At 44.2% G+C, this 25,573-nt stretch overlaps 1 protein-coding gene across 1 annotated transcript in view; it reads right to left on the bottom strand.

Moving 5' to 3' along the window:
- The window catches only part of Ppp3ca (protein phosphatase 3, catalytic subunit, alpha isozyme), a gene marked incomplete at its 5' end in the record, with an annotated part of 125,204 nt that extends 100,949 nt beyond the window's left edge, over positions 1-24,255 (bottom strand). Inside the window, 1 exon segment of the mRNA XM_013505393.1 lies at positions 24,055-24,255. Coding sequence (XP_013360847.1) covers positions 24,055-24,255 — 201 coding nt within the window.
- Between the last annotated feature and the right edge of the window lie 1,318 nt (positions 24,256-25,573).

Below are 25,573 nucleotides of genomic sequence, written 5' to 3'. Positions count from 1 at the left end.
GCCAGGCAGATTCTTTCTCTAATGATCCCTCTCCTTCCCCGGCATGGTACAGGCCTGGGTGTCACAGAGCCCCAACCCCAGTCCTGGGACATGTTCTTCTTCCTGCACTATCTCTGAGTCAGTGCACAATACTTCAAAGATTCTGCTTAAATTTAGGTGTAGAAATGGGTAAATCAGATGTCACACTCTTTGTTATTCTGCTGTAGGGACCAGAATAGAGTTTCTAATGGGTTTCAGGATAGTTCTTAGGCCTACATCGAAGTTCAGGGCCAAAGGTTCTGAAAATAAATCAAATTTTTCCATGATCTCAGGCAGAAGCTGTAGATGAAAGGATTTTAGTATCTGCAATTCCATATCCAGGTCTTTGTTTTTGCTACTTATCCATGTCCATTGGAACCCACGTGGACACGACTAAAAGAAAATGTTGGTAGAAGTGTTCATTCATGTGCAGCATATTTATATAATTTAATTTAGGATTAATCAGTATCGAGCTTCCAGTTTACCAGAACAGTAAGAAGCAATGCAAATATACAGGCATAGTCAAATAACCTTCTCTTCATTTTTTCTCTTTTTACTATGAGCTAGAGATTAGCACTGACTTGGAATGGGGTGAGGGTTAAAGGTTTTGTTGAGTGATCTATCCAGTATGGGAGTGCCTGGAAAATGATCCCTTTCAGATGGTTATCTGTTCAGGAGAATTTGCAGTCACAGAAATTCTCATACAAAGTCAAACTACAAATTCAACCAAAGCAAAAGTTGCTTATTTCATATTAGATGGCATTCAGGAGTAGAAAATACTTCCATGAACCCCTTTTAAGGTTAAGGAAGGTGCTGCACATAATTTTAAAACAAGAACAGTCAAGGAAGATCTTTGCAGAGTCTTTCTCTCAAACATTTCAGACTACAACAATGCCATTTAAAAATATACAATAAGTTCCCTGATATTCCATCTATAAATGGAGAAGTATTTGTTGCATCAGTTTGTCCTCTCGCACTCCTTCACACAGCCACGGGACCAGGAACTGAATGTCAGCCCTTTGGAGTGCTTCACAGCTCTTATCTGTTTATCCAATCAAGTATTATTCTCAACACTTGAATTCCGATTCAAATCCTTTTTCTTGGTTGCTTTATGGAAAAAGAAAAACCCTTGAGCTGAAACTGCTCCCTTTGCAAGTGTTACAAAACTTAGATATGCCCATCAACACAATGTACTCATCTCCACAGAACTGGCCACACAAGCACCAAGAATCCCTTATGTATCAGGGGAGTTTTGCATGACTTGGAAAGGAGTTTACCAAACCATATACTACCAAGGCCCACTCAAACTGCATTGGCTTCGTTGATGTGAAAATTGGCCAGAGATTTAAAAAAAAACTTTTTCTTAAATATCAACAAAACGACTTCTGTGTTAAACATCTCTTGTGCTCATTTAACAGAGAAGCTGGGGTACACAGTGATGGATGAGCAGTTGGTGAAGATGGCAGACTGATCCTCATCTGCCATCTTCTGATGGCACACTGGAGAAGTCAAATTTCAAACTGCAGTGGGGTGATAAGAATCAACGAGGCAGAAACTGGAGTTATGCACTTAGCAAGTGTAAAAAATGAATCTGAATTTGCATGATGTTTTGACTTAAAAGTATTTCAGGATGACACATGCACAGCTATTTGGATAACTTAACAAAGTACTTCTAGGCAACACATTAAAATTCTGCTTTGTACAGGCAACTGGACACTAGTGTATTTACTGCCTTTGGCCTCAGTGAGGGTAATCAGGGAAATTTTCTTTTCTCTTCAACTAAGTGCTACCTCAGCCTTCTCCAGCACAGAATGCGGTGGCATCTGATGGCTCCTTCTGTGTCCCTAGAGACCAGTGAGATGGACACATCCTCCACTCAAGTCAGCAGGGTTTTACTGTCAACACTAGGTTCCACACGGGACACCCGCTGTTTAATCACTTCAACCCATGCCTTTCGACTCCTTAGAACCTTCTCTGGTCCCCAAACAAGATTTTTTTAGGGGGGCTGAGTTTCCTAAATTTAATTTCTCTTTGTCCACGTGATACTTGCTAGTGGGAAGCCCAACACTATGATGTTTCCTTTCCTAGTTTAATTCTGAATGATTGGTTTTGGTGCTTTGGATTTGCTAAGAGTTATTACTTTCTATAAAACAAATCATTCAAAAAAATTGCTAGGTTCATCATTTTTTTTTTTTTTTTTTTTTTTTTTTTTTTTTTTTTTTTTTTGGTTTTTCTCCGGTACCGGGAACCGAACTCACGACCTTGCGCTTGCCAGGCAAGCACTTTTGCCGCTGAGCTAAATCCCCAGACCCGCTAGGTTCATCATTTACAATATGAATAAAACAGTCTTTGCTCCCAAGGGTTCCAACCAACAATAGCATGAAAACGTTGTTCACTGGTTGCAACTTATACTATGCGTTTCTCTAACACATCTGAAAGTGAGAGTCACCTACACTGAGTGAAAGCCAAAACTCTGATTTCTTCCCATGTACTGTTAGGGCCAGCAAGGACCAGATGATCAAAAGGGCAAGGAGGCGATCTGAACGCTACAATAATACTACGTGGCTGATCTTGACTCTTTCTTGCCTTCCTCTACTTGCATCTGAACATTTTGACCTGAATTCTGCAGAAAAGGTGAGAAGATTTGCCTTAAGTCAAAACCCAAGCTTCCATGCTTTCAGATGAACGCACCTGTGTCGTTAGCGGAGGAAGTGGGACAGACCCTCAAAGCCCATTTCCATAAGGGTAGACATGGTGGGCTCTGGAGATGGCCCTGACTCCAGCATATGGGGAGCCACAGTCTCTGAAGATGGACAGAGACAATGGCTCCTGGCCTCCTGCACAGGCTTCTAGTTAGAAACACGAGAGCCAACTGCTTCCAGGTGTACCTGGAACAACACTGCTTTGGAGTGAATCCCAGACACAAGCTAGCTCTAGTAGGAAGCTTCAGAGAGGGCCTCCGGCCACATTCATATCACTGGGAATGGGAACGCTGTTCAAGTGCCTGAGGCACACCTGTTCTTGTTCTGGGACTAGGTGTAGAGTAGCAGGAAGGAGGGCGATGTCTTGGTCTTCCTGGATCTTCAGTTCTAAGGCAGAGGAAGTCAGTAGATTTCAGTCAAATGGCAAGCTACACAGTATATCCCTGGATGACTGGCTGGAAGGAGGCAGGTAAGCAAGGGCACCGTACAGCAAGCTCTGGGTGGGAGAGTGCCGAAGCTCTAAACAGCATGGTCAGTAGGCCTCTCTGAAAGGTGCCTTAGTACAGCCCTGGGGACTGTGCAGTGGGAACAAAATGTGCCTGAGGAAATGTGGGAGCCTGAGCAGCTGGGGGTGAATGAAGGAATGTGAGAGCACAGGAGGTGGAGTGAGACACAGGGATAGGAGAGGGGCAACTTGAGAACCTGAGCACAAGGCCCAGCCCTAAAGCTGCCAGGTGAACCCCTCCCTGGCGCCTTCCACCCGGATTTAGCACAGTCCCTGGAGAAGATGCCAGTGGGCAGTGAGACCTGAGTGAGTGGGAGCAGTCCGAACTACCTCACGGGGCCATGGGACTGTACCCCTCACTGCTGCAAGAGGCACTCTTCTCTAGGGCCCCATCCGATGCACCTGCACCCTGCCTACCACGGGGAGGGGAGGGCTGACTTTACTCTAAGCAGACACACCTGCTGAGATCACTGTGAGCCAACAGGCTGAAGAAGAGACAGGTCCTATCCCTACACCGGGCTTGTGTTCTTTATAACCCCTGAGAGGTGGGCATCTGCTCAGCCCGCCAGCACAGACTGCTCAGGCAAGGCTGACGACGTGAATGCCCTGTATCCAAAGCAGCAGCAAACATCTGTGTACCTGCCGCCTCTCCTCTGCGAGGACTCCACACCTTTCCATAATGTACACCCTCAGCCTTCACTGAAGTCACTTATAAGCCGAGTCTCCAAGACATGCTGGTGACATTTATCCTCTCGGGGTGGAAAGACCAGGTTCACATGAACAGACTTCATTTCACGGTGAATGCAAGCAGTGTATCTTGAGCATGCGCACAGAATAATCAGTAGGCCAGGATGTTTGGTTTTGCCAACAACTGCAGAAGTCTGCCTGTTTTTATACTTTACCACGGCTGTCGAGCTCTCCTGTTCTGTGCCACCGCCAACACAGCCCATTTCAGAAGCATAGGGGACATACAAGACTTTGAATAACCCTCACAGTAACTTTAAATTTTTGCCAACTGAAATCACAAAAGAATGGAGGCCTTGAAATAAGTCACACCAAGCTGTCACTTAATAATCAAGACATTTTTACCATAATTATAAAAAAACTTCACAAAAAAGTGGAAAAATATACCCTCCTGTTTCTTATTCAAAATTCCCCACGAGGAGCCAAAGCTGAAGCACACTGCGGAGTACCTGGGCTGGGACCTTCCATCTATAGACCCTCGAGGCTGGAACTCTTTCTGGTCATCCAACACTGTAGTTAACCACAGACTATACACAGAATACAACAACAAAAGCCACGAGCATGCTGCATCAAGTAAGTGGGAATTTAATTAGCAGGAAAGGGGCTCAGGGCCGAGAAAGAATACCACGGGGGAGGGGTAAGTGAGAGGCGATAACAAAATAAGTACATAAAAACAAGGCAGACCCTTGTTTGCCAGAAATGGTCACTATGCGTGAGTCAACCTCAGACTTAACATCTGCTCTCTGTGTCTCCAAACCTTTCCTTGATTTCCACATCAGGATTATATTCCAAAACATAAGAGAATAATCATTATATGTTTCTGTATTTCTCTAGAAAATTCCCACACAGGTCATTATTCATCGTTCCTATCCCTTCCAAATCTCCCTAAGGCTCTCAGAATTCACTCAGATTCACGAACCTGATTCAGTGAACACAGGAAACGGGGTCACAGAGAGCTGACAGCCTTGAGTCAAATCCCCCAGGGAACCCAGGGCTGGGGTCAGGACCCTGCCACATGACACCCACCTGCCAATGCCCTGTCACCACCAGGAACTCACCCCAACTATTCAGCAGTGTACCAATTAATCTGAGAAACAAACATGTATTAAGCAAATGCTTCTCCATCCTTTGCAAAACTTACCATGGGCATCATGTAATGTGTTTAATTCTAATTTCTGCCAGGATTTCCAGATCATGGTAACATGGCTGTGTCTATGGTTCATTGGATACCCCTACACTGAACACAGTACCTGAGCCTGATAGCATTCATTAAGCACCTGCTCTGAGTCCGTGAATGAGGACAGCCATGTGACAGGTGTGCTCTTCCTCCTGGGAGCCCTCACAGTGACAGGACTCATCCTGAGCCTTTCTGCTCTGCCAGGGCACTACTTGGCTCTCATAAGAAGCCTGGCAGGCAATACAGATGTTTTTACTGTGTTCTGTGACCACAGACCCTCAATAGCAGTGTACCTCAAAATCCACGCTCTGCTGTCCAAACTCCTACTGTACAGCTGGGACCACTGCTCTACTTCTGTGTCCTTACGTCTGCTCCTAGCCCTCTGGCCTTCAGCTGCAGCCTCTGAGAAGCACTTCCTTGTCCTGCTGCTTAACCACTGATGTATTCCAAACACAGAAGAGCACCTGGCACAGAGCTGGGGTGAAATCAGCTGCTGAATGGCCGTAGGTGTGAAAACATGTAGGAAAGCCCCAAACACTGGGACTGACACAGTGTTAGTCACAGTCCCTTGGGACTAAGTGTCCCAAAAGTGGTGTTCCAACTTCCCTTTCCCTTTAAAATTGAAAATCAGACTATTTGTTCCCCTCTCCCATTTCAGATGCCTGTGGAGCACGTGTGGCTCCTCTGCAAGTCCTAGAAGGCTCTGGTCTATTTCCATGAAATTGCCCGGGCCTGGCTCACTAATGGGGGGAGGGGTGGGTAGCGAGTAAATCAAGACAGACTATAGCTCATACTCAGAAGCCATTTGTTTTCTCTTTCCCAAAAGACATATGAAACATGAGTCTGTTAGTTCACCATTCTAAATGCCACTTAAATACATTTTATAATGATCCTATAAAAGGGGTCTACAAAATGCCAACACTCCTTTATTTTCAAAATGCAGACTAATAAAATCAATTGGCTGCACAGTCAGATGTTAGGTTTCTTTGTACAAAACAGCAGCCTGGGTATTTAAACTCAGTGTTCCCAGATGTACAGTGACCCAGTGTCCACAGAGCCTGCAAGCCCCTGCCCAGCTCCTCTTCCATCCCTCTGGCTCCTGGCAGGGCTGAGCCGTAGCCTGTGCACAAGTGCAACTGTGATTCTGAGGACAGAGTCCCGACCTCTAGGGGCTAGCAGGACAGGGCTTTGCCTTACTTTTGTTGGGGAGGTGTTAAGGGGAGTTTCAGGTGAGAATGTCCCAGGTACTTTTCTAGGAAGAAGGCAGGGATGCACAGAGGGCAGTGTATTTATTCAGTGTGTGGCAGGAAGGAGAGGCAATGCCTGACGTGGGAGGGTTTACAAATCTGCTGGTTCACAACTTAGATGCTATGAAAAGCACTCTTGAAGCACTAGGTGATTTCTAGTTATCCCCACCTCTACTGCTGCCACTTTATGGATGGCACAGAAAGAGCCTCACTGTGTTTACCCTTCACCCTCACCTTTTGCGTGAGGGGCAGCGGGCCAGGGTCACAGAGCAGCAGCGGTGCAGACACATACTCTGAGGTCAGGTCTCTGCAAGTGGGGCTTTAAATAACAATTTGGCAAATCTGTTTTCCATGAAAACAATTTTAATTTTTTTTATCAAAATAATTCCTGATTTAATGGTTAGCTACATAAGTACAACTTCAACAATAATGATGCCAATGCTATTGACAGCATCTATTAAAATGACAGCACGGTGAAACCATCCACAAACTGCTACAGACATGCTAATAGAGTTAGTCCTATTGTACAGACAAGAGTCAGTCTCATCACCACATAAAGGGCACAGACCTTAAACTACTTGAATGAAAAGACAAGCAAAGCTAGGATTTGTGCTTAGATCAACCCAAGGAGAAACCAACAGCTCTTTCTTATACACATGATCTTCGAAACAATCAGATAACACTAGAGATTATTTCATGGGGGCAAGAGGAAGGGCGTATGGAAATCATGCTTACATCGGAAGACAGGCAGCTGGTTTGTATGCCCACGTCAGCTGCTCTATAGCACATGACCTTCTAATGAGCCTGAACTCCAAGCCCTCTCACTCAGGGGTAGAATGAGGGGCTCGCAGCAGGCACATTTCCCAAATCTCTTTCCAATGGTCTCTGTTTCAGGGAAGGGAGCTTTCATCCTGTTAGCCAGGGCTTCCTCTCTATTTTACATTTTGAGTTTTGCATAATATTCCATGCCAAAAGGTTTATTAATAAAAATAGTTTGGAAATCATTGAAGCCAATGATCATCACATTCTCTAGCTTTGATATTTTACATTCTATTCAACATTTACATTCAATAAGATGGGGTTCTTCAATATTACTTGTTTAATATTAGCTGTTTAAAAGCATGAGCCTCAAAGCTGTGATCTCAGTGAAGTGACACAACCAAATGATTTAGCGGATTAACCTTTTCCTTTAACGATATCACAAAATTAACTGAAGATGAGGAATGGTTCCCCAAAGATCAAAGACTTAGGAATGCTCTATTTGTTTTAAAAGAGAACTTAAATTTCATTGTATTTACATAATCTCATTATCTGGTTGAAGGCTTTCCTAAAATATCTTCTCAGTTAAGTATACTTAGTTTCAACAATGCATGCAAGCTTAAAAACAAAAACAAACAAACAAAAATGCATGCAAGCTTTACATATTTTGAAAATGGACTCCCAGGACAAGAGGAATATAAAGTGTGTGCAACCCTGAATATAAGATTACGCACACTAAGAAGTATTTATGTACCAAGATATGTGTCCTTCGTGATCTAAAAGAACCTAAAAGGACATGAATGCTAAGTCCAGGTACCATGAGGGCCCAGGTGGTCAAGTAACTTGTGAGGTAAGGAAGAGAAGAGGAAAACTGGCACTCATGGTGAGGACGGGTCCCAAGTCACATCCACCTCTAGGAGGCGGCACTGACACACGGAGGAGAGGGGACCCAGGCACAGGGGGGCAGTGCAGGCTGAGGCTAAATTCAGGCATGTGGCTCAGGGCATGCAGTGTGGAGGGGAGGATGGGGAGCAGGACTCAAAGGCCTGGGACACACCTGGGGCGGAGGCAGCGATCAGAGACAACCTGTCATGGGAGAAGAAAAGGAGACACCATGCCTGGAAGTAAATAGTAAAGTGGAGACTACAGAAAGGAAGCCAAGAATTCTCCAAACAAGGTGAGTGACACCATCCTGGTTTTTGAAGCTGTGGAAAACAGAAGGGGCCTCTCAAGAAATAGGTCTTACAGCTGAGAGACGAAGGAGAGCACGGAAGGCAACAGCTTGGATCGGGACACAAGGGTTACGGTGCTCCCGGGAAACTGTAACAAGGAGAACACTCAGACACAGCCCGGCCAGGTGGTTCCTGCCCTTGCTGGCCACTCACGGTGTCACTGAGGAAATGTGCCTACCCGAGTCTGTTCTAAATGTTGCATGAGATGGAAGCAGCTAGGAAGCAATTGTCTCAGGGCAGGAAATACCTCTTTTCCTTAGGTGGAGCGGGAGAAGCAGGCAAGACCTCAGCAAGCAGCGAGGCAGAATGGCATCTGCTGCCCAGGCACAAATGTTGTGGATATGGGTGATGCTTCACAGAGAAGGGTGAACTTAAGGACCAGAGACATTCCATTCTGTCCTATTTTCACAGCAAGCAGAGGGTAGAAACCCAGGGGAGACCCCCGCTAGCATGCTGTGGTCTCCTCAAAGCCACTTTTCTCAAGCCAAAGATGTTTCAAGATAAGGATAGGGAGACAAGGAAAATGTCCCCAGCAGTCAAGCAGGGGTCACTATGGGGTGGAAAAACATCACACCTTGCAGCTAGCCCCTCTGCCCTGTTGCCATTGCACACAGAAGACAAGAATAATGGAACTGTTCATTAAATTACTATGACTAAGACATGACTGCTGTAAAATCCTCCCTCCTGAAAAACCACAGTGAAACATAGCCAACATGCAATAAATCATCAGTAACTATGTGACATATGAGGATATCTTACTAAAAGTCATCAATCTATGAGGTGCAATAAAAATACACTGCAGGTTCATGGTACCTCGATTCATGAATTTACCTTGTTCTATGATTCTGAACTGGATGGCCACATTTGTGTTAGTGCAGGAAAGATGGCCATGGTTATGTTTGTCACTGGATGCAGGGTTTGGAGAAAAAAACAAAATTGTGCTAAATGGGTCTGTTAGCAAACTAAATTGTTTGCAAACGAAAGCATTCATGAACTGAGGTACCACTGTATATGGTGAATATTTAAATTTTAAAAATGCATTACAGTAGCCAGATGTGGGCACATGCCTGTAATGGTAGCCTCAGGAGGCTGAGGCAAGAGGATTGCCGTAAGTTCAAGACCAGCTTGGGCTATATCCTGAGTTCAAGACCAGCATGAACTACATAGTGAGTTCCCATCTCAAAATTCCTGTCAAACTAATCCCTCTCGTTTTAATCCCATCGTCCTCAACACTTTCTGAAGCACTTCAGGAGTCTTCTAAGTGTCTCTAAGAAAAGTGACCAAAATACCGTGAATGCTGCTGTCTATGGTCATCCAATAGAAAAGTAGGTTCGTAAAAACATCACAATGTGTCCTCATCTACTTTATTCCCTGGATCTGGTGCTCTGTGACTTCTGGCTCCTCCCAAACGTCAAAATGACCACTAAAGGGGAGTGTCTGGAATCAATTTGAGTCACTGAGGCAGCCACAACAGGACAACTAGACTTTCACAAAACAGAACTTGCAGACCTGCTTCAGAAAATGGCAAACATGATGGGATAAGAGCATTAGAAGTGAGGGGGTATATTTTAAGGAAAAGTAATGGCACTGGGCTTTTACTGTATTAATTATTTTTAAATTTAAACATTCAACTATTTTTTTTACCATATCACATATTCACTTTTCACCATGCTTTGTTCTACAGCCACAATAAAACAGTCCCAATTTAAAAGCTATTGGTTCACTCACTTATATAAAAATGTAAAGAGCACACGTTTAAAGAAGAAAAAGTATTTTGATGAAACGGGCCAAACAGAGCTATGTTTCTTTAAAACAGAACGTGTTTAAAGAAAAAAGCACAGGTGAAGGTAGAAAATTGCAGTTCTATACATAATACAGATGACACAGATTAGAGAAAATTCTGGATCTTAAAGAACTCACAGGAGGGCTGGGGATGTGGCTCACTGGTAGAGCTCTTGCCTTGCATACACAAGGTCCTGGGTTCCATCCTCAACACCACAAAAAAACAAAAATACAAAACAAAACTCACAGAAGTAAAATCCAAGGCTCTCTCTATTGAGGAAACCATGATATGGTAGGAAGTCAAATCAACAGAAACCAGAGCTGAGGCTGTCTTTTACTCCAAGACAGAGGCATAGGGAAGGCTGGCAGGAGGAAACACCGCACAAGGCCAATCAAGCTTCAAATCAAGGTGTTCCCGTTGAAGCCATGCGGTATCCACTGAGTAAGAAACGCATTCAGAGAGGCAATGCCGCGCAGGGTTCGAGCTCATGCGGATCCCGCTCCTCATGAATTACAGGTGAAGCGTTGGAGTGGGACCAGCCTGGGGGTCGAGAAGCCCTCCAGCCCGTGGTCAGACCTGCTGCCTTTAGAGATGGACTGACCAGCACTATTACTTCCATTCTCCTGTTCCTTAGAGTTCAGAGGAAGATTTCCTGCTAGATTAGAGACAAGATCCTAAATGAAACTTACTTTTGCTTGGAACCAAAACAAATGTCAAGCAATTCAAAAATGAGTCAGATAAAGGATGAAGAGTAGAATTCAGGCATTGAGGAAGCTTGGCCAAAAAAACAAGGAAGAGTTTAAATAAATTAACAGTTGAATTTTTGAATTTTCTATCACAAAATATGTTCATGATTTCTGATTTGCACCAAAAGGCCAAACACAAAGTACTTAATATATCAGAAAATGTTTCATTTTTTAAAAATCAAGCATAAGTACTAAATTTAGCAGACAAAAATAATGTCCATGATATGGCTAGGCTCACCCAGAGCAGGCTACTATACAAGGAGAAATGTGATGTTTTTTTGTTGCCAAACACAGAAATAGTTGTGTATGCTCTTGCGGAAGGTGTGGGTGTTCCTGTGTACCTGCATCACTTATTAGTGACACAGGGTAACTTGCCTGCTGAGCTTCCCTAGGTCTGGGGTATGTGAGGAGCTCTTCAGGCATCACCTCAAGTCTTGCCAGGCCCTGGGCAGAACTTACAGCCCTGTGCCATGCAGCAAAGCTTTGGTCATGTGGAGTTGTATATATAACATGGGCGTACAAGATGCTATCACTTGCTGAAATTGCTCTGCCCTAACTGGTGCACGTGTTCTGTGTTATGCACACAGCACAGAACCTGCAGCAGCATGTCTCTAGCCTCCCCTACCATGAGGGGAGGCAGCACTGCACTTCTGCCATTTGCACAGACAGGAAATGAACAAATGTGCCAACTTGTGAGCCTGAATCAAACCTACTTCTGCTCAATTCTGTCCCAAATGGTCTTTGCACAAGGTGACTGCACTGTCCTTCATACTCTCCTTGCATGCACAGTTCCAAGCAAATGTTATATGAAAAGAGGTAGGTAGAGTGCAGGACTGAACCCAAGCACACTTCCACTTTACTTTCCATCCAAATGTTCACGTTCTTCCTATTTGCCAGTAGGATGGTGCATGCCCAACAGCGTTGGCATGAAGCCTTGATTAATTAAAACGGAACAGCAAAATCTGCTCCACAGAACGACTGTCTTCACATTTCAAACATTTATTTAAAAGCAAGATCATTACTGCGCCTAAAATAATATATTCCACCCAGCAAATACAGCCACACAGTCTCCTATTGACTCTCCTGGTCAGATTGTGCACTTCCTGTCCCCTGGGCACATCTGGCATTTCCCTTTGATCGACTGAAATGCTCATTTTGCCCTAACCTTCCACTCTTTCCATCCACCCTTCCAAATTGGTCAATTACCTGCAGTGAGTCAACCCCCAGAACAACTCCAGTCTCTCCTTTGAAAGGTCACACCTGTTCCCAGGGTAATTTTACCATCAGTTGCATTTTGGGTACAAGCATTTGTCATTACATTTACCTATTCATCACTGAGTCCACCAAAAGCCCTTCAAGCCAGTAATGGTCCCCAGGTATCCTAACATGAATAGAAGGGTCCCCACTGTCTGTTTGTACCAATCCCTCAGATGGAATCCAACCACACATAAATCACCTCTGCCAGACCCTTTCCTCACTCTCAAAGCTGACATTTCTTGGTGAGCCTCAGCTATTGGATAATTATTTCTATGTCACATGGCTAGACACCAGTGATTTTTATTCTGTCCACTGGACCAGCTCTAGTTACCTCCAACAATCTTATGAATCTCTTCATTATACTCAGTCTGCTTCCCTAGTTTTCTCACTTTCTTAAACAATCTCTAAAACAATCACCCGCTTCTGGTTCAATTCATCCCATGGTGTCCAGGATTTCATAGGCCGCTCTGGTTGATCTCAGTTCCTGGGAGACCATTTAGAAAAAAATAGCTATAGAACTGGCCCTAAATTCCACCTGTGACCACTTTATTGTCGGGGGAATCTGCCATTGTTTGGATACCATCCCAGGAACTCTATCACCTGGCCCAAGTGGCTCAGTCAGAAATGTCTTCTCCTCATTGCTAAAGTCACTTTGACCCTGGACTAATCCCTGTCGGCCTTTCCTGGGTGCTGTTTTCCACAACAGCATCACCTGGAGAGATGCTGGCTGCAGAAAGGGCCATGTGTGTGGCTGGCAGAGTGACTGCTGCCTCTGTCCCCATCCCACTAGCGGATGTCTCTCATAACCTGGAAGGTTGGGAAAGCAAAGGAAGAAATCTGTCTCATCCTTAACATCTTGCTGACACCAACAATGTGATGCTATGGTATCTGCTGTGCACTGTGGCTGTTTCCCAGTAAATGACCCAAAAATCAAACTTTAAAAAATACTTGAATTATCTTCCACATGTAGAACATTGTAAAGCCAGCATTTTGGCTTCATTACAACAGTTAACATCTGATGCACTGCACTATCGAGATCTTAAATGTATAATATTTCACTGTATTGGTTTCTGGGAAATCTCTCATGTCTATGTACCGATACAAATATACTCAAATCCCATACGTACAATTGTTCATGTGGCCGCAGCCCCCACCTTGTTAGTGCAGACAGTGTTAACTACAAGAGGGTGCCCCATCCTCTAGTCCCCTACCAACATCCAGCCCCAGATCTGTGTTCCCGGAGTTGGATGTTCAAGCTGGCCAAAGTGAGGACATGCGGTTCTGTGGGAAGGCGGTGGGCAGACCCCACGGGCCATGAAGGCACAGGTCTAGGACAGCTTTCTGCCCTGATTTCTTGGCACAGTCCTGCGTGGACTGAGGGTGCACATGGTGCCATTCCCAGCAGCATCCCTGTTAACCTTCCAAAGAGCATCAGTTCCACAGATAAACTATTTTCCCCACTGGTCATTTTAAAAAGACCACCTGTGCATATATCTGTATGTAACTAATGTTCTTGAAAGAAATGGACACAGAAAAGGACACATTTATGGATTCTGGTAGTTAAGTGACATTCTGTATTCTCTGAAAGCAAGTTAGCCTTCCCAGGAAACCACTACAAATACTTTATTTCACAGAAATGGTCACTGTCATGTCTTAGCACAGACAGTACAGGTCATCACGGACTCAGCCGCCATCCCCGCACACTGGGCCTTGAGGGCCGTTCACCTCCTAAGCCAGGGCCAGCAAGGCTCCAGCTCACGGTCACCTCACGACAGGTACTGCTCTCAAACCTCCACTTTAATGCTCCAGATTGTGGACTGGAACAATGCTGGGAATTTTGTTTTTCTTTCACTAGCAAATTCAGGTACTGTATTAAGCTTACGGTCATCAGATGAACACTGAAAAATAACAATAAATATACCTACTTTACCAAATTTATACATACACTGATAACTACTGAAGAGAAGCGATTAAACACTGGGGAAATACTAAGTCTAAAAACCAAGCACTACCATGCTAACGTGCAAACTTTAAGAAAAATATATAGAATTTTAAAATCACTTTAGTAAAAACAACGTGGAGGCTCCTCTTATATGCAAACTGTTTTACTAGTTTTGTTTTCCTGAAATAACTGAAATGTGGAATCTAAGAGGATCTGATGAAAAGACACAGAAAATCCCACCATACTTTGCCACTCAACTGTTTAGAAATCACATGACATATAAAATAGAAACACATTAATGACTTGCTCTCCTGCCACATAAAAAAGAAATACGTAGAATGGAAAAGATTTCACTGGATAAAATAAAGTGTCTTACAAGTCTATGATTCTGTGAATGTTTGGCAATTATAAATTACACCTTCCCAAGAGGGGTGCACAAGTAAGTTGTCAAATCTTTTAAGAAATGATGAGACAACAGATATAGGATAAGATAGGCTAATCGCATAGTAGGGATGTATGAATTATGTCACGATTGCTAGGAAACTTATCAAAATCAAAAGAAAGTAAGCACACTGACAACAGTCTGATGTAAGCGCCTCTTGTGGACAAAGTATTTAGCCTGGACAATGTCCCAGCTGATTATGTCCCATTTTCACTTGCCACACTGTCTACACTGTTTTTCTGTGTTTACTTCCAGGACAATGAAACTGGAAAAAGGAGACAAGCAGCCTGCCTTAATCTTTTCTTATACAAAAATAATGAATAAAACTTCTCTAAGACACTTAAACCTTCAAGGTGAGTGATTGACATTTTATTGATATTAAACAGAATCAAGGGAAACCAATGAAATAATCACCAAGCACCTAAAATCAAGGACACAGCCAAGGCAGATGTCAAGGTTGCCTTTAAGATTTAGATAATGATTGCCCCAGAGTCTTGCCATTCAGTTAGGAGACAAGATTTTATCAGATAAACATTAGATAACAGTCTGAAATAATAAGGTGCAATGGCAACTAGGGGAAGAGAAAGAGGTAGGCTATTTGAGGCATCAAAGAACTCTCAGAGGGCCTAAGACTTCAGTCTACTCTTGGAAGATATACAGAAATCACATCAGTATGTGTGTAGGGGCAAACACACAGAAGCCAGACCTTAAGCAGTAGGAATTTCCTTGAGGTATTTGAGACATAGAAACAAAAATAATCAAGAGTCATTGAAAGGACAACATATTAGGTTCTATCTGGAAAAGAACAGGGCGTACAGTAGCTATGATAAGACAGGAAAACTCTGCAGGGGAGACAGAAATGGGTTTAGTTTTATATTGGAACATAGATTTGAATTTATAGCACAGACCCAGATATGATAACGATTGAAAGTTAAGGACAATGTGGGCTACAGGACTGGCTTAGGGACTCTCTGGTCTGCCACTTCAGGCATCCTCGGTGTGGGAAAACAAGAAGGAAAATGGGAAACAAAAAAGTGGCGGGTGTGTTTCCACTTCACCACATTATCAGGAGGGAGGCACCACCTTCACTCAGACTCTGCCCAGAACTCCACACTGACCCAGCCACAGAAGCCAGGAAGTTTAGCCTTCAGCCCATGGCCATGGAAAACAGGAAAGCTAAGAACAGGGGAATGTATATGGCAGACAGTAAGTAAATATGCTAGTGATACAGTAGACTCCATCCCGCAGAACAATCCTCTAAGGTGTCCCCAAGTGAAAACTAGCAGAACCTTTTTCCCCTTTAACACTACTTGGCACCCTAAAGTCAAATAAATATTGTAAATATTATTTAGTTTTGACATCTCAATGAATATTATAAATAGTATTTAGCTTTGATAGCCAAATGAGTTACAATTAAACACATCAAAGCAACCACAGAAAAAATTTTATTATTAAAATTGCATATTATAAATATTTGCATAGCATGACCATGATCAACAATGCAATGCACCCCTCTGTGACCCCAGTCTTCTGTTTGCTGGCGTGTAAAGGCCTGGATGCCTAGTGGTCACTTTCAGCCTCTCACCACTGCACTAATCTACTAATTAAACCATGTCTTTTCCCATAAGACAGGACTTCTGACCAATTCATACATCTTATTTTCTAGATATCTCATATCCAACCATTCCACTAAGACCAAAATCAATGAATTCAGCAAAACCAACAAATTCAGAAAAAAAAAAACAAGATAAAAGGATAAAGGCAGTTTAGGTGATTAACATACACAGTGACACACTCACAGAAACATATATAAATATATATATAAAACATATATAAACATATATATAAATATACATTCTAGAGTTTTCCACACATTCCATTACAAAATCATTATAATTTACTATGTGCAGATCAGCAGCTCATTTACATAAAAACTATTGCGGATTAGAACATCCACAAACCAAAACACAAGGTCCTCACATATTTACATGCAATGGGATAGTAATACAAAGCAGTACCATCAAAACATAATCCAGAATAACTGAGTTAAATGCCAATTAAACAAGGACTTAAACATGGTTATACCCAATGTCAGTGATCTGGTTGTGAAAAAGTAACTCTAGCCCCACAGAGAGTGGGAAGAGACACAGCTGATACCCTGGGTTCTAACCCCAGTTCTGGCACTTGGTAGCTGGGTAAATTTAAGATTATTTCACTATGCTTCAGTGTCCTCATTTGTGAAAAGGAGCTGAGAACAACACTTCCTTTCTCTGGTGGCATGGATATTTGAAGGTAAGTAGAGCAGGGTTCATATCAATGACTGGCACTAAAGAATTTAACCCATTTTGGCCCACTGACAAAGTGACTCATAATTTGTCCACCAAAAAGCTATAACGAACGCTAGCAGCTATTCTTACCTTCGTTTCATATGCTGGAAGTATTCTCACTCAAATGAAAAGGACAGTTCCACCCTGGGTCCATGAAACCTGTCACACAGCACCATTCTGCGAAGAGAATTCAGGACTGTCCACATTGCCAGTGATGTGAGTGGCTCAGAGGAGAATGAAACGTTGGGAACTGGAACATGAACTCAATGGGAAACACAGATGGAATTTGGGCAGACATAAGGAATTGTCTGAATTTTTCTTTTAAAGGACCTAAGTTAAGTTCCTCACCTAGAGCTCTTCAGTCGAAAGACCACTTTTCTTCATAGGCCCACCCAGTAGCACCCATTTTAATACAATTTAATCTTCTTCTAAAGAACCAGAGTAATGTTAATGCCCATGATCACATTCATATTTCTAGAGTAAATGCATCAGGAAAGTTTATGTTACTATGAAGACATACATAGGCACTGCCTTACCAATGCTGCCCAAACACTGTGAAAAGTAGCAACTGTGGCCAAATAGAAAAGGCCAACAGAATTATGTCTTAAAGCAAAGTATCTGTTTGTATAATTATGATGTAGCTGCAAAGTGTCTGTTTGCCTGGTGCTACATGTTTACTGATGTCAAAAGATCACCACTGCCTTGGACACAGGTCCACCTCAGGAACTGAGTTCACTCTCCAACTCACCTAAACATGGCTTTTGCCCCCAGACTTGCTTGCTTTAACCAACTGTCCCAGTCATAGCTTGCAATGGAAATTCCCCAACAGCTCACCAAGAAAAGCCTTATGAATATTTTTTTAAACTGGGAAAAACTAGATAGATAAACTTCCTGCCCCAATATGGTAAGCACTGTTGTTTTGTCTGGCCCCTTTGTGTTAAGCAACACATTTTCACTTGAAATATAATAATTATAATCAGCACTCAGAATAATGAATTCCTCCTACTTCTTGGGAACTTTGGCATCCAAAATCCTCCTGTGTTCTCTTCAGCCATGAGTACAAACAAATGCTTGTCAAACGAAAGGAAAGCACAGGACTCTGGCCACAGTGCAGAGGCTGAGAGGTGCCAGTATGGTACCCAGCAGCTGCACAGGGTGACATGAAGCCTGCAAGATCCCAGAGGCTCGCTGTGGAGGAGCTCTGAAATCTGAGTTGTGTGCAGGACCCAGTGTGGTCCCCTCTGTGTGGTTATGGCCAGGGAATCAGCCAGAAACTCACATGCTCGGGTCCTGCTCCACCCCTGCTATAGCAGAAAGTGTGATTCTCAGACTGCGCACCTGAGGTTTCTGAAGCCCCCAAGTGACCCCAATCTGAGCTTGGGCTTGGAAACATGATAGCCCTTCCTCTCTCTTTTCTCACTGGTAAACGGATTTGCTGAAAACCACCTTGCAAGACCAGTGAGGGAAAGGACCAATGAAAAGGACTGGCTCACACTCAACAAAAATGTCATCATTATCTTCTTTTGAATCAAAGGCCTAAATGAAGATGAATAAGGAAAACTAAATGAGGTACAGCTGGAACAGGCTGGAACGAAAATGTGCGGTACCGAAATAGGCCTCTGGCTGCAGGCAGGCCTTGAAGATAGCCCGACCACTGAAATGTGCTGGTGACCTGCCCCAGCCGTGACATATGCCTCCCCACAGGGCCACACTGCTGCTTCAACCTGACAAATGACAGCATAGGAAGCAGGAACACTGATCCTTTAGGCACTGCTTGGACTCCAACCCCGCCTTCTCCCCACGACACTCTCCCAGGGGACAGGAGGGGGAATTCTCCTAATTGACGTCAGCTGCTGGAAAGGAAGCAAAGCCCTGACCTTAAACTTGGCCACTAGTCCACTCTCACGACCAGGAACGAAGCCAGAGGGTGCTCCTGGCACGGTCTGCGTGCAGCGGCAGCCCTTCACGGAGGGAGGGAATCCTCCACTGCCTCAGGGAGGGCAAATCCCCCCTCTCAGGAAATACACAGCCCTGAGATTAGCAGTGTGCCCCGCTGACGCCGCCCGTCCCCAGCCCAGTCCAGACTGCAGAAAACTAGGGCTCAGTCCTAACTGTCTCTGTTCCTAACCCGAGGCTCCAGCTCTGCCTGCACTTCCCAAGAGCAGAGCGTTCCCTGCTAGGTCCAAGGGCAAACAGGAGAACAGGAGAACTTCTAGGAGAAAGCCTGCACCTTGGATCCCTGCACAGACCTCTCCCCACATGGAAGAAGTCTCTTGCAGATTTTAAATACAAGCTCAGCAAATGTTTCAAAATCAACTTTAACAATCATTTTTTAAAAGGCCTTGTAATGAAAAATGGATCCAACCCCTACCCTGCCAAAGTTATCTCAGCTCATTTGGCTGAGTGAGAAGAGCTCCATTAGCCTCCCTCCTGAGATATGAGTGGCTCCCTCCCTTCCATCTCAGGCAGATGGCTGTCTCTACTACTCCAGAGACCTTGGCCTTCAACCTCAGCCTCCTTCCCTGCCCTTCTACCCCTCCACGCATGCCCTTCGGAAGTCCTTCCTTCTGCAAGGAACCTCCAGGAGACTGCCACTTCCCCAAAACACCACTGTCTCAATATGCTCTGGTCTCTCCAGAAGTTCCCTTCCTGGCTTTTTCACACATTAAGAATCTTAATCATCACATGACCCAATTCAAACCTCACATAATCTGTCCAGAAATTCTTTGCCCTTCGCATTCCTTCCTCTGAGTGCACAGGCCAGGCCTTAGGCCCCTCCGTTCAGTCCTTAGGCAGGCACAAGGTCCTCACCTGCTGATGAGTCAGCACTCAGCTGGTCTTCTGAAGTTCCAGTCAAGGACAGCATCGCACACGTTTCATCATCCGTAACATTAACCTCCTACAGAAGTTCTCGACCCATAAGCAGGACTGGTAGGATCCCAGCTATTTTATAGTTTTTAAACTCAAAGATGGAATATAATAACCAATGCGCATTATCAGGGAAACCTTAGCCACTGACAAGCTAGAAAACCTTTTTGGCTTTAAATTAGGTAAATTCATTTGGATACTTCATTTACTTGAATAAATCTAGATAGTATCTTTTAATTTAATAAGTGGCTAGAGGTACTTTTATTTGGACAAATATCTGTGTTCTTGCAGTTATGTTCTAAGCCTGGGAGGGTAGAGAGCAGGTCTTATTCCCGTGTTTATAGCTCAAGCCGTCTGCACCCAGTAAATATCCAACATACATAGCAACATTCTAATGAGGCCTCAGGGCTCAGAGATAGGGCAGAGGGGCTTCAGGCCCGTTGCCTGGACCAGGGACCTCCAGGAGATGCCTCACTGCCTTCCCACCCTCTCCTCCGTGACAGGAAGGCCACACTGCTGTCCAGAGGTGGGGAGAGGAAGCCTCGCAAGAGACCAGGCAGCTTCGTGCTCCTACCTTCTGCAGAGTTTGAAGGGGAAAAAACCACGAGTAACACAGCTCGTGCTGCTGTGTGAGCATGAGAAGGTGAACAGCTTTGTCCAGGCGAACACTAAAGAAAGATACAGGAGTAAAACAACACCAGAGTCCCACCTGCTAGGATGTTCATTCCCAAGCTGCTCTCAGACTTGGGGAAACCAGGGCAGATGCCAGCACAACTCTCCCCAAAACATTGGCAAATAAACACTTTTTATAAAGGTGAAGTAAGAGAAAGGACTGGAGGAAACTGTGTGCAATTATAAAGGACCGGCCACTTATCTTCAGAGTTTAGAAATCTAATACACTCAAAGTTGAAAGTGAGCGGCCAGTTTCAACCTCAACCCACTGGCCTCAGCATCTTAGGAATGTGGCCGATCTATCTCTACTTTCACTTGAGAACCACCATGAGGTCCTAGTCAGGCTTCTGAACCCGCCCTGAAGGTAAAGCTCTTGCTTCTCTGCCCCTCAGCTTTCTTCTCTAGTTCTCATGTGTAATTTGAGTATTTTCCTCAGTTACTCCTCTTTTTCCCCGCTTCTTTTCCCTCTTCTTTCTTCTCTTTTGTTTCTTATGTTCCCAGTCTTTCTCAAGTGTGGAACTCTTAATTAAAGAATAACTTACCCTGAGGATTTTTAGGTATAAACACTACGTTTTACTGCATAGCCTAATATTAATAATGAAGCACAACTTTATGAAACAATAAATTTTACATTTAAAAATAAATATTATCCTGTTGGCTCAGCTGTCCAGATAAAAAGAAATCTCAGAACACAGTCACACATCACAAAATGTTACTGATAAATTATTAGACATTCAGGTTGAGAATCCCTTATCTAAAAGTCTTGGCACCCAAAGTGCATCAGATTTGGGGGTTTTTTAGATGCAGGAATGTTTGCATAGACTGCCAGTAAAGTATCCCTAGCCCAAAAGCCAGAAATAGAAAATGCTCTGAATCTGGACCCTATGGTAGGGCATCCTATACAGCATTTTGGAGCATTTCAGGTGTCAGATTTCAGGTTGGGATGCTTAAACTCCATCTCTAAATATAAAGAGAGCCATTTTCCCTCATTAGTCTACCTTGTCTTCCTTTTGCAATCCACTCACCATGGGTTAGAATACAGTATTCAATCTGGCCACCAGGGCTGAATGCTTGGTCCCCCCAATCTGATCCCCATCTGAGGGCTGTGGAGAGAGAGCTGTGGGCAACAGCAGATCAGCAGGGCAGGCCTGGAAGCCTTGTGCACAGGTCACTACCCTGCTGCAGAGGCCCAGGGAGAGGCCCATGCTCCCTCTCCATGCAGGGCACAGGGTACAGCACCCTCACACCCAGGGCAGCCCAGCAAAGACCTGGCAGACAGCTGCACCTTGGCCTGGACTTCCCAACCTCCGAACTGTGTGCAACAGATTTCTGTTGTTCATACCGGCCTACTTTACAGGATTTTGTTACAGTAGCCTAAACAAACAAAGACACTGGACTTCTAGTGAATTAAACATAAAAATATCTTCTCCCTTCTATCCTAATGTTAAAATTCTCTTTTTGTCCCTCTCCCTCTGCTACTTTTATGTTTTATCCTTTTGTTCCCAGAAAAATGGGCGGAGATCACTGCAGCAATCCTCCTTAGGACTGCACTTCATCAAGAGATGTCGACCCCAAGAAGAACACATCTTGCCCGGGTTCCACTCCAAGAAGGTCACTGCTCTGTGATGTCTCTGTTCTGTTGTAGGTAACACATCTTCTCTGCCTCACAGGAAATTTTTCAACCTGAGACCTGATTCCCCACCCATCTTCCTGTCTCTCTCCTGAAGCTAGCCCAGGATCATCTCCAATTTTTCGTGCAAGGTAGGTATGGTGTGGCACCCACTGAGTCTGAAGAGATCAGTCCAAGACTCTGGGAAAGCCTGGGTCTCCCCTGGGTGTCCCTTCAGGACAGAGCCTAATCAACCAGAAGAAATGAGGAAGCTGCACCAGAGTACACGGCACCCTAAAAACCTCTCCCACAGGTTTCCTTTCAGTTATCATTGACACCTCCTGTAACACCCACCAGGCCCATTAGTGACTTTAATATTAATTCATCACCAGATGCCACATATTATCATGTGAAGTGGAGAAAAGATAAATTCAACAAAGTATATCATTTCTTCTTATCAAAAATAACATGCTCAGTCATAAAGTCATCAGATATACTATACAGGTAGACTTTATAAACAGTTTTATCATTACTATATAGGTAGACTGTATAACCAATAAAATTTTTAAAAGTAATTTCATTGCTGTGGTTTTTAAAATAGTTAGATGAAATATTTGAGTATCTAAGAGAGGAAACCATGCCCACATTTGCTTTGCCCCCGTATTTTCAGTGTCTATGAGTTGGGGATAATGCAAGACACCACTTTACAATATGGAAAGCAGGGCTCAGAATGATACACATGGGGTAAGTTTGCAGCATGACTTTATCACCAATGGTCCTAACACCATTTTAATACCACGGGGGCAAATCTTTCCTGCTGCCTTGCCCTACCCATGGTCACTCTTTTTCTATATATAAACAAGAAAAACAGCATTGCCAATCAAAAATAAAATGTATATACAGCCAATTTCTTTGTTATAGAAATCATTAAGGACATTTCAATGAAGAAAGTTGTAATATGAAATTAAAGGCAGCTTTTCTTTCTCCTAATAGTCATATTCAAATGAATGTTTAAAGACCAATAATATTCTAAGTACATCAAGATTGAGAAGAAAGAATCACTCAGGGGCTGGGGATTTAGCTCAGCAGCAAAGCACCCGCCTGGCAATTGCAAGGTTGTGAGTTCGGTTCCCGGTACCGAAGAAAAACCAAAAAAAAAAGAAAGAAAGAATCACTCACGAGTGTATATGAGGACTGCTAAATGTCCCTTTTCCTTCACAAAGGAAAATATTCTGTACCTAAATTTTTCCTTTACTAAAATGAAAATATGTAAGGGGGAATAAATATATTTACCTTCTCTAAAAATGAAGTCTGCAAGTTTAGCAAAGTCCTCAAAGGGCAGATACAAATTGTTCAGAATCAAATGCTCTATTTCCTGGTAAGATTTAATTTTGTGGCCTAAGAGTAGCACCCTTTCACAAAACACACATCTGTCCACCAGAAGTAACAGGAAGAGAGCATTCTAAAGTAAAAGCTCGGCTGCTGGCCACAAACTGCCACAGGAAACAAAGCAATCTGCTCTTCCTGAGGAGCAGGGGCTATCAGACGCATGCGTCCCAACCTGCGGAGAACCAGGCAGGACAGTATGCACAAGGCGGCTGAGCACTGCACCCTGACTCCTCTAGGACATGGCGACAGCCAGGATGGGGATCACACAGCAAAGGCTGTGGTGCTAAGATGGACTCTGCCACAACACAAGCCAAGCTTGCAGCCCTCTGCCTGGTGTCCCTGTGGATAACCTGTGTGCTCCGTGCCACGTGCTGTCACAACTGGCAAATGATGCCACATCTTAGTTCCAGCAGGATGGCTCCGCTAAGTGGCACACACATTGTGCAGCACAACATCCTGCAGACACTTTGTAATGCAGAATTATGCTCTGAAGAGCAGCAGCACCCTAGTACTTCAGTATGCAGGCTCAGCTGCACACAAGTGTGAGGAGTATAGTGTCTCAGGACTTCCTGCGACCCCAGACCATTGACAACAGGGCGGACATACAGGGTGCAGGCTGCATCCCTGGGACTCACCTGTGACGGGTGCATCGATGTCCAGCAAGTTCTTCTCCTGTCGCAGAATCGAAGCACCCTCTGTTATTATCCTCAATGCTACACTCTCTTCCAGCCGTCCCTCCTTCATGAGATGTGCTTTTAGGATATCCACCCGAGGTTTCCCATCGTTGTCGAACACTTCCTTTGCTGTGAGCCGGTGACTTGGAGGAAATGGAACAGCTGCAAGAGAAAAAAACCACATGATTTCATTAAGCAAAACTCAACAACCAAAGGTTCAATCACAAGCAGCAAATACCTGAGCTTCTACCTAACCCGCTAATGACATACTGAAAAGCTCCACACTGAAGTTTGATCAAGAGCTTAGGACAATCACAAATGGCCTCTCCCTTTGGCTCAAGAGGGAATGTAATAGATGGAAGGGAAGGGAAGTTAAGAGCTTGCATCCATTCAGTACTACCTTGGGAATCTGAAAAATCCTGACTGAGTACTCTTTTAAGGAGAAAGTTTTCTGTTAGGCAAAATCAATTCCACAAAGAAAGTGGTCCTTCAACATCCAACTGTGAGCCCCAAGGGTCAAGCTTGCTCTGGGCTCCTCCGTCGGGACTGAGGAAATGGGAAAGCTGTCCCAATCAGATGGACTGCTCCAACTCAAGTTCCATCTCGGAGCTACCGACCCTTTCCCTGAGAGAAAAAGGCACACTCAAACTGAGAACTGAAGAGAACTCAGGATTTGCGTGTGAACTTGCAGGTCCTTGTGCAGAAGGGACACTGTGAAGAGTGACGGGACAGTACGCGCTAAGGAGGAGACAGGTATCAGAGAATGACACAGACACAAACTCGGCACTCACTGCTCAGACTCACCACCCACCTCCCTCTCTTCTGCACACCCCACCCATCAGCAGCACCTGAGGACTGCACACTCAGTCACACAAAGGCCAGAGCCTTCCACCCTTGCCAAGTGCCAGGACTTTCAAACATCCATGGTCAGGAAGCAGCCTGGGGTTAACTTTCTGCTAAAAGCAGAGAACCACTTAAAACCTCAGCACTTCTCTAGTTCACACAAAGGTGTATGCACTGGACAAAAACTCCAACCTGCTAGCATCACTTGGTGAGGCCCATCCACACAGTCCCTTGGACCTGTCATATGCCATGTGCTAAAAGCACCCCGTGGAAGAGCCCTCTCTTTCTGGGAGAAGCACTCAATACCAAGGAAGACATTGGTTCCTACTCTGAAAAGAGTCTCTAAAGAAGCAGGGCATAAGCAGACACACACCAAGATATCAGAGACAGGCCAAGAGCTGTTGTGCAATCAACAGCATAGATTTGTTATCCAAGTGAAATTATAAGTACTTTTCTTTAATTGTTTTTTTGTTTGTTTTTTTTAAGACAGAGTCTCCATATGCAGTTCAGGCTGGCCTTGAGTTCATTTTGTAGCCCAGGATGGTCTTGAACTCACTGTGATCCTCCTGCCTCAGCCTTCCGAGTGCTAGGATTACAGGCGTGCGCCACCATGCCCGGCTGTAACTACTTTTTTTTT

Source organism: Chinchilla lanigera, unplaced genomic scaffold, assembly GCF_000276665.1.
Source record: "Chinchilla lanigera isolate Chin_1 unplaced genomic scaffold, ChiLan1.0 scaffold00095, whole genome shotgun sequence".
Lineage (NCBI taxonomy): Eukaryota > Metazoa > Chordata > Mammalia > Rodentia > Chinchillidae > Chinchilla > Chinchilla lanigera.
Note: the sequence above shows the minus strand (reverse complement) of the source record. Positions and strands in the feature narration are given on the sequence as shown.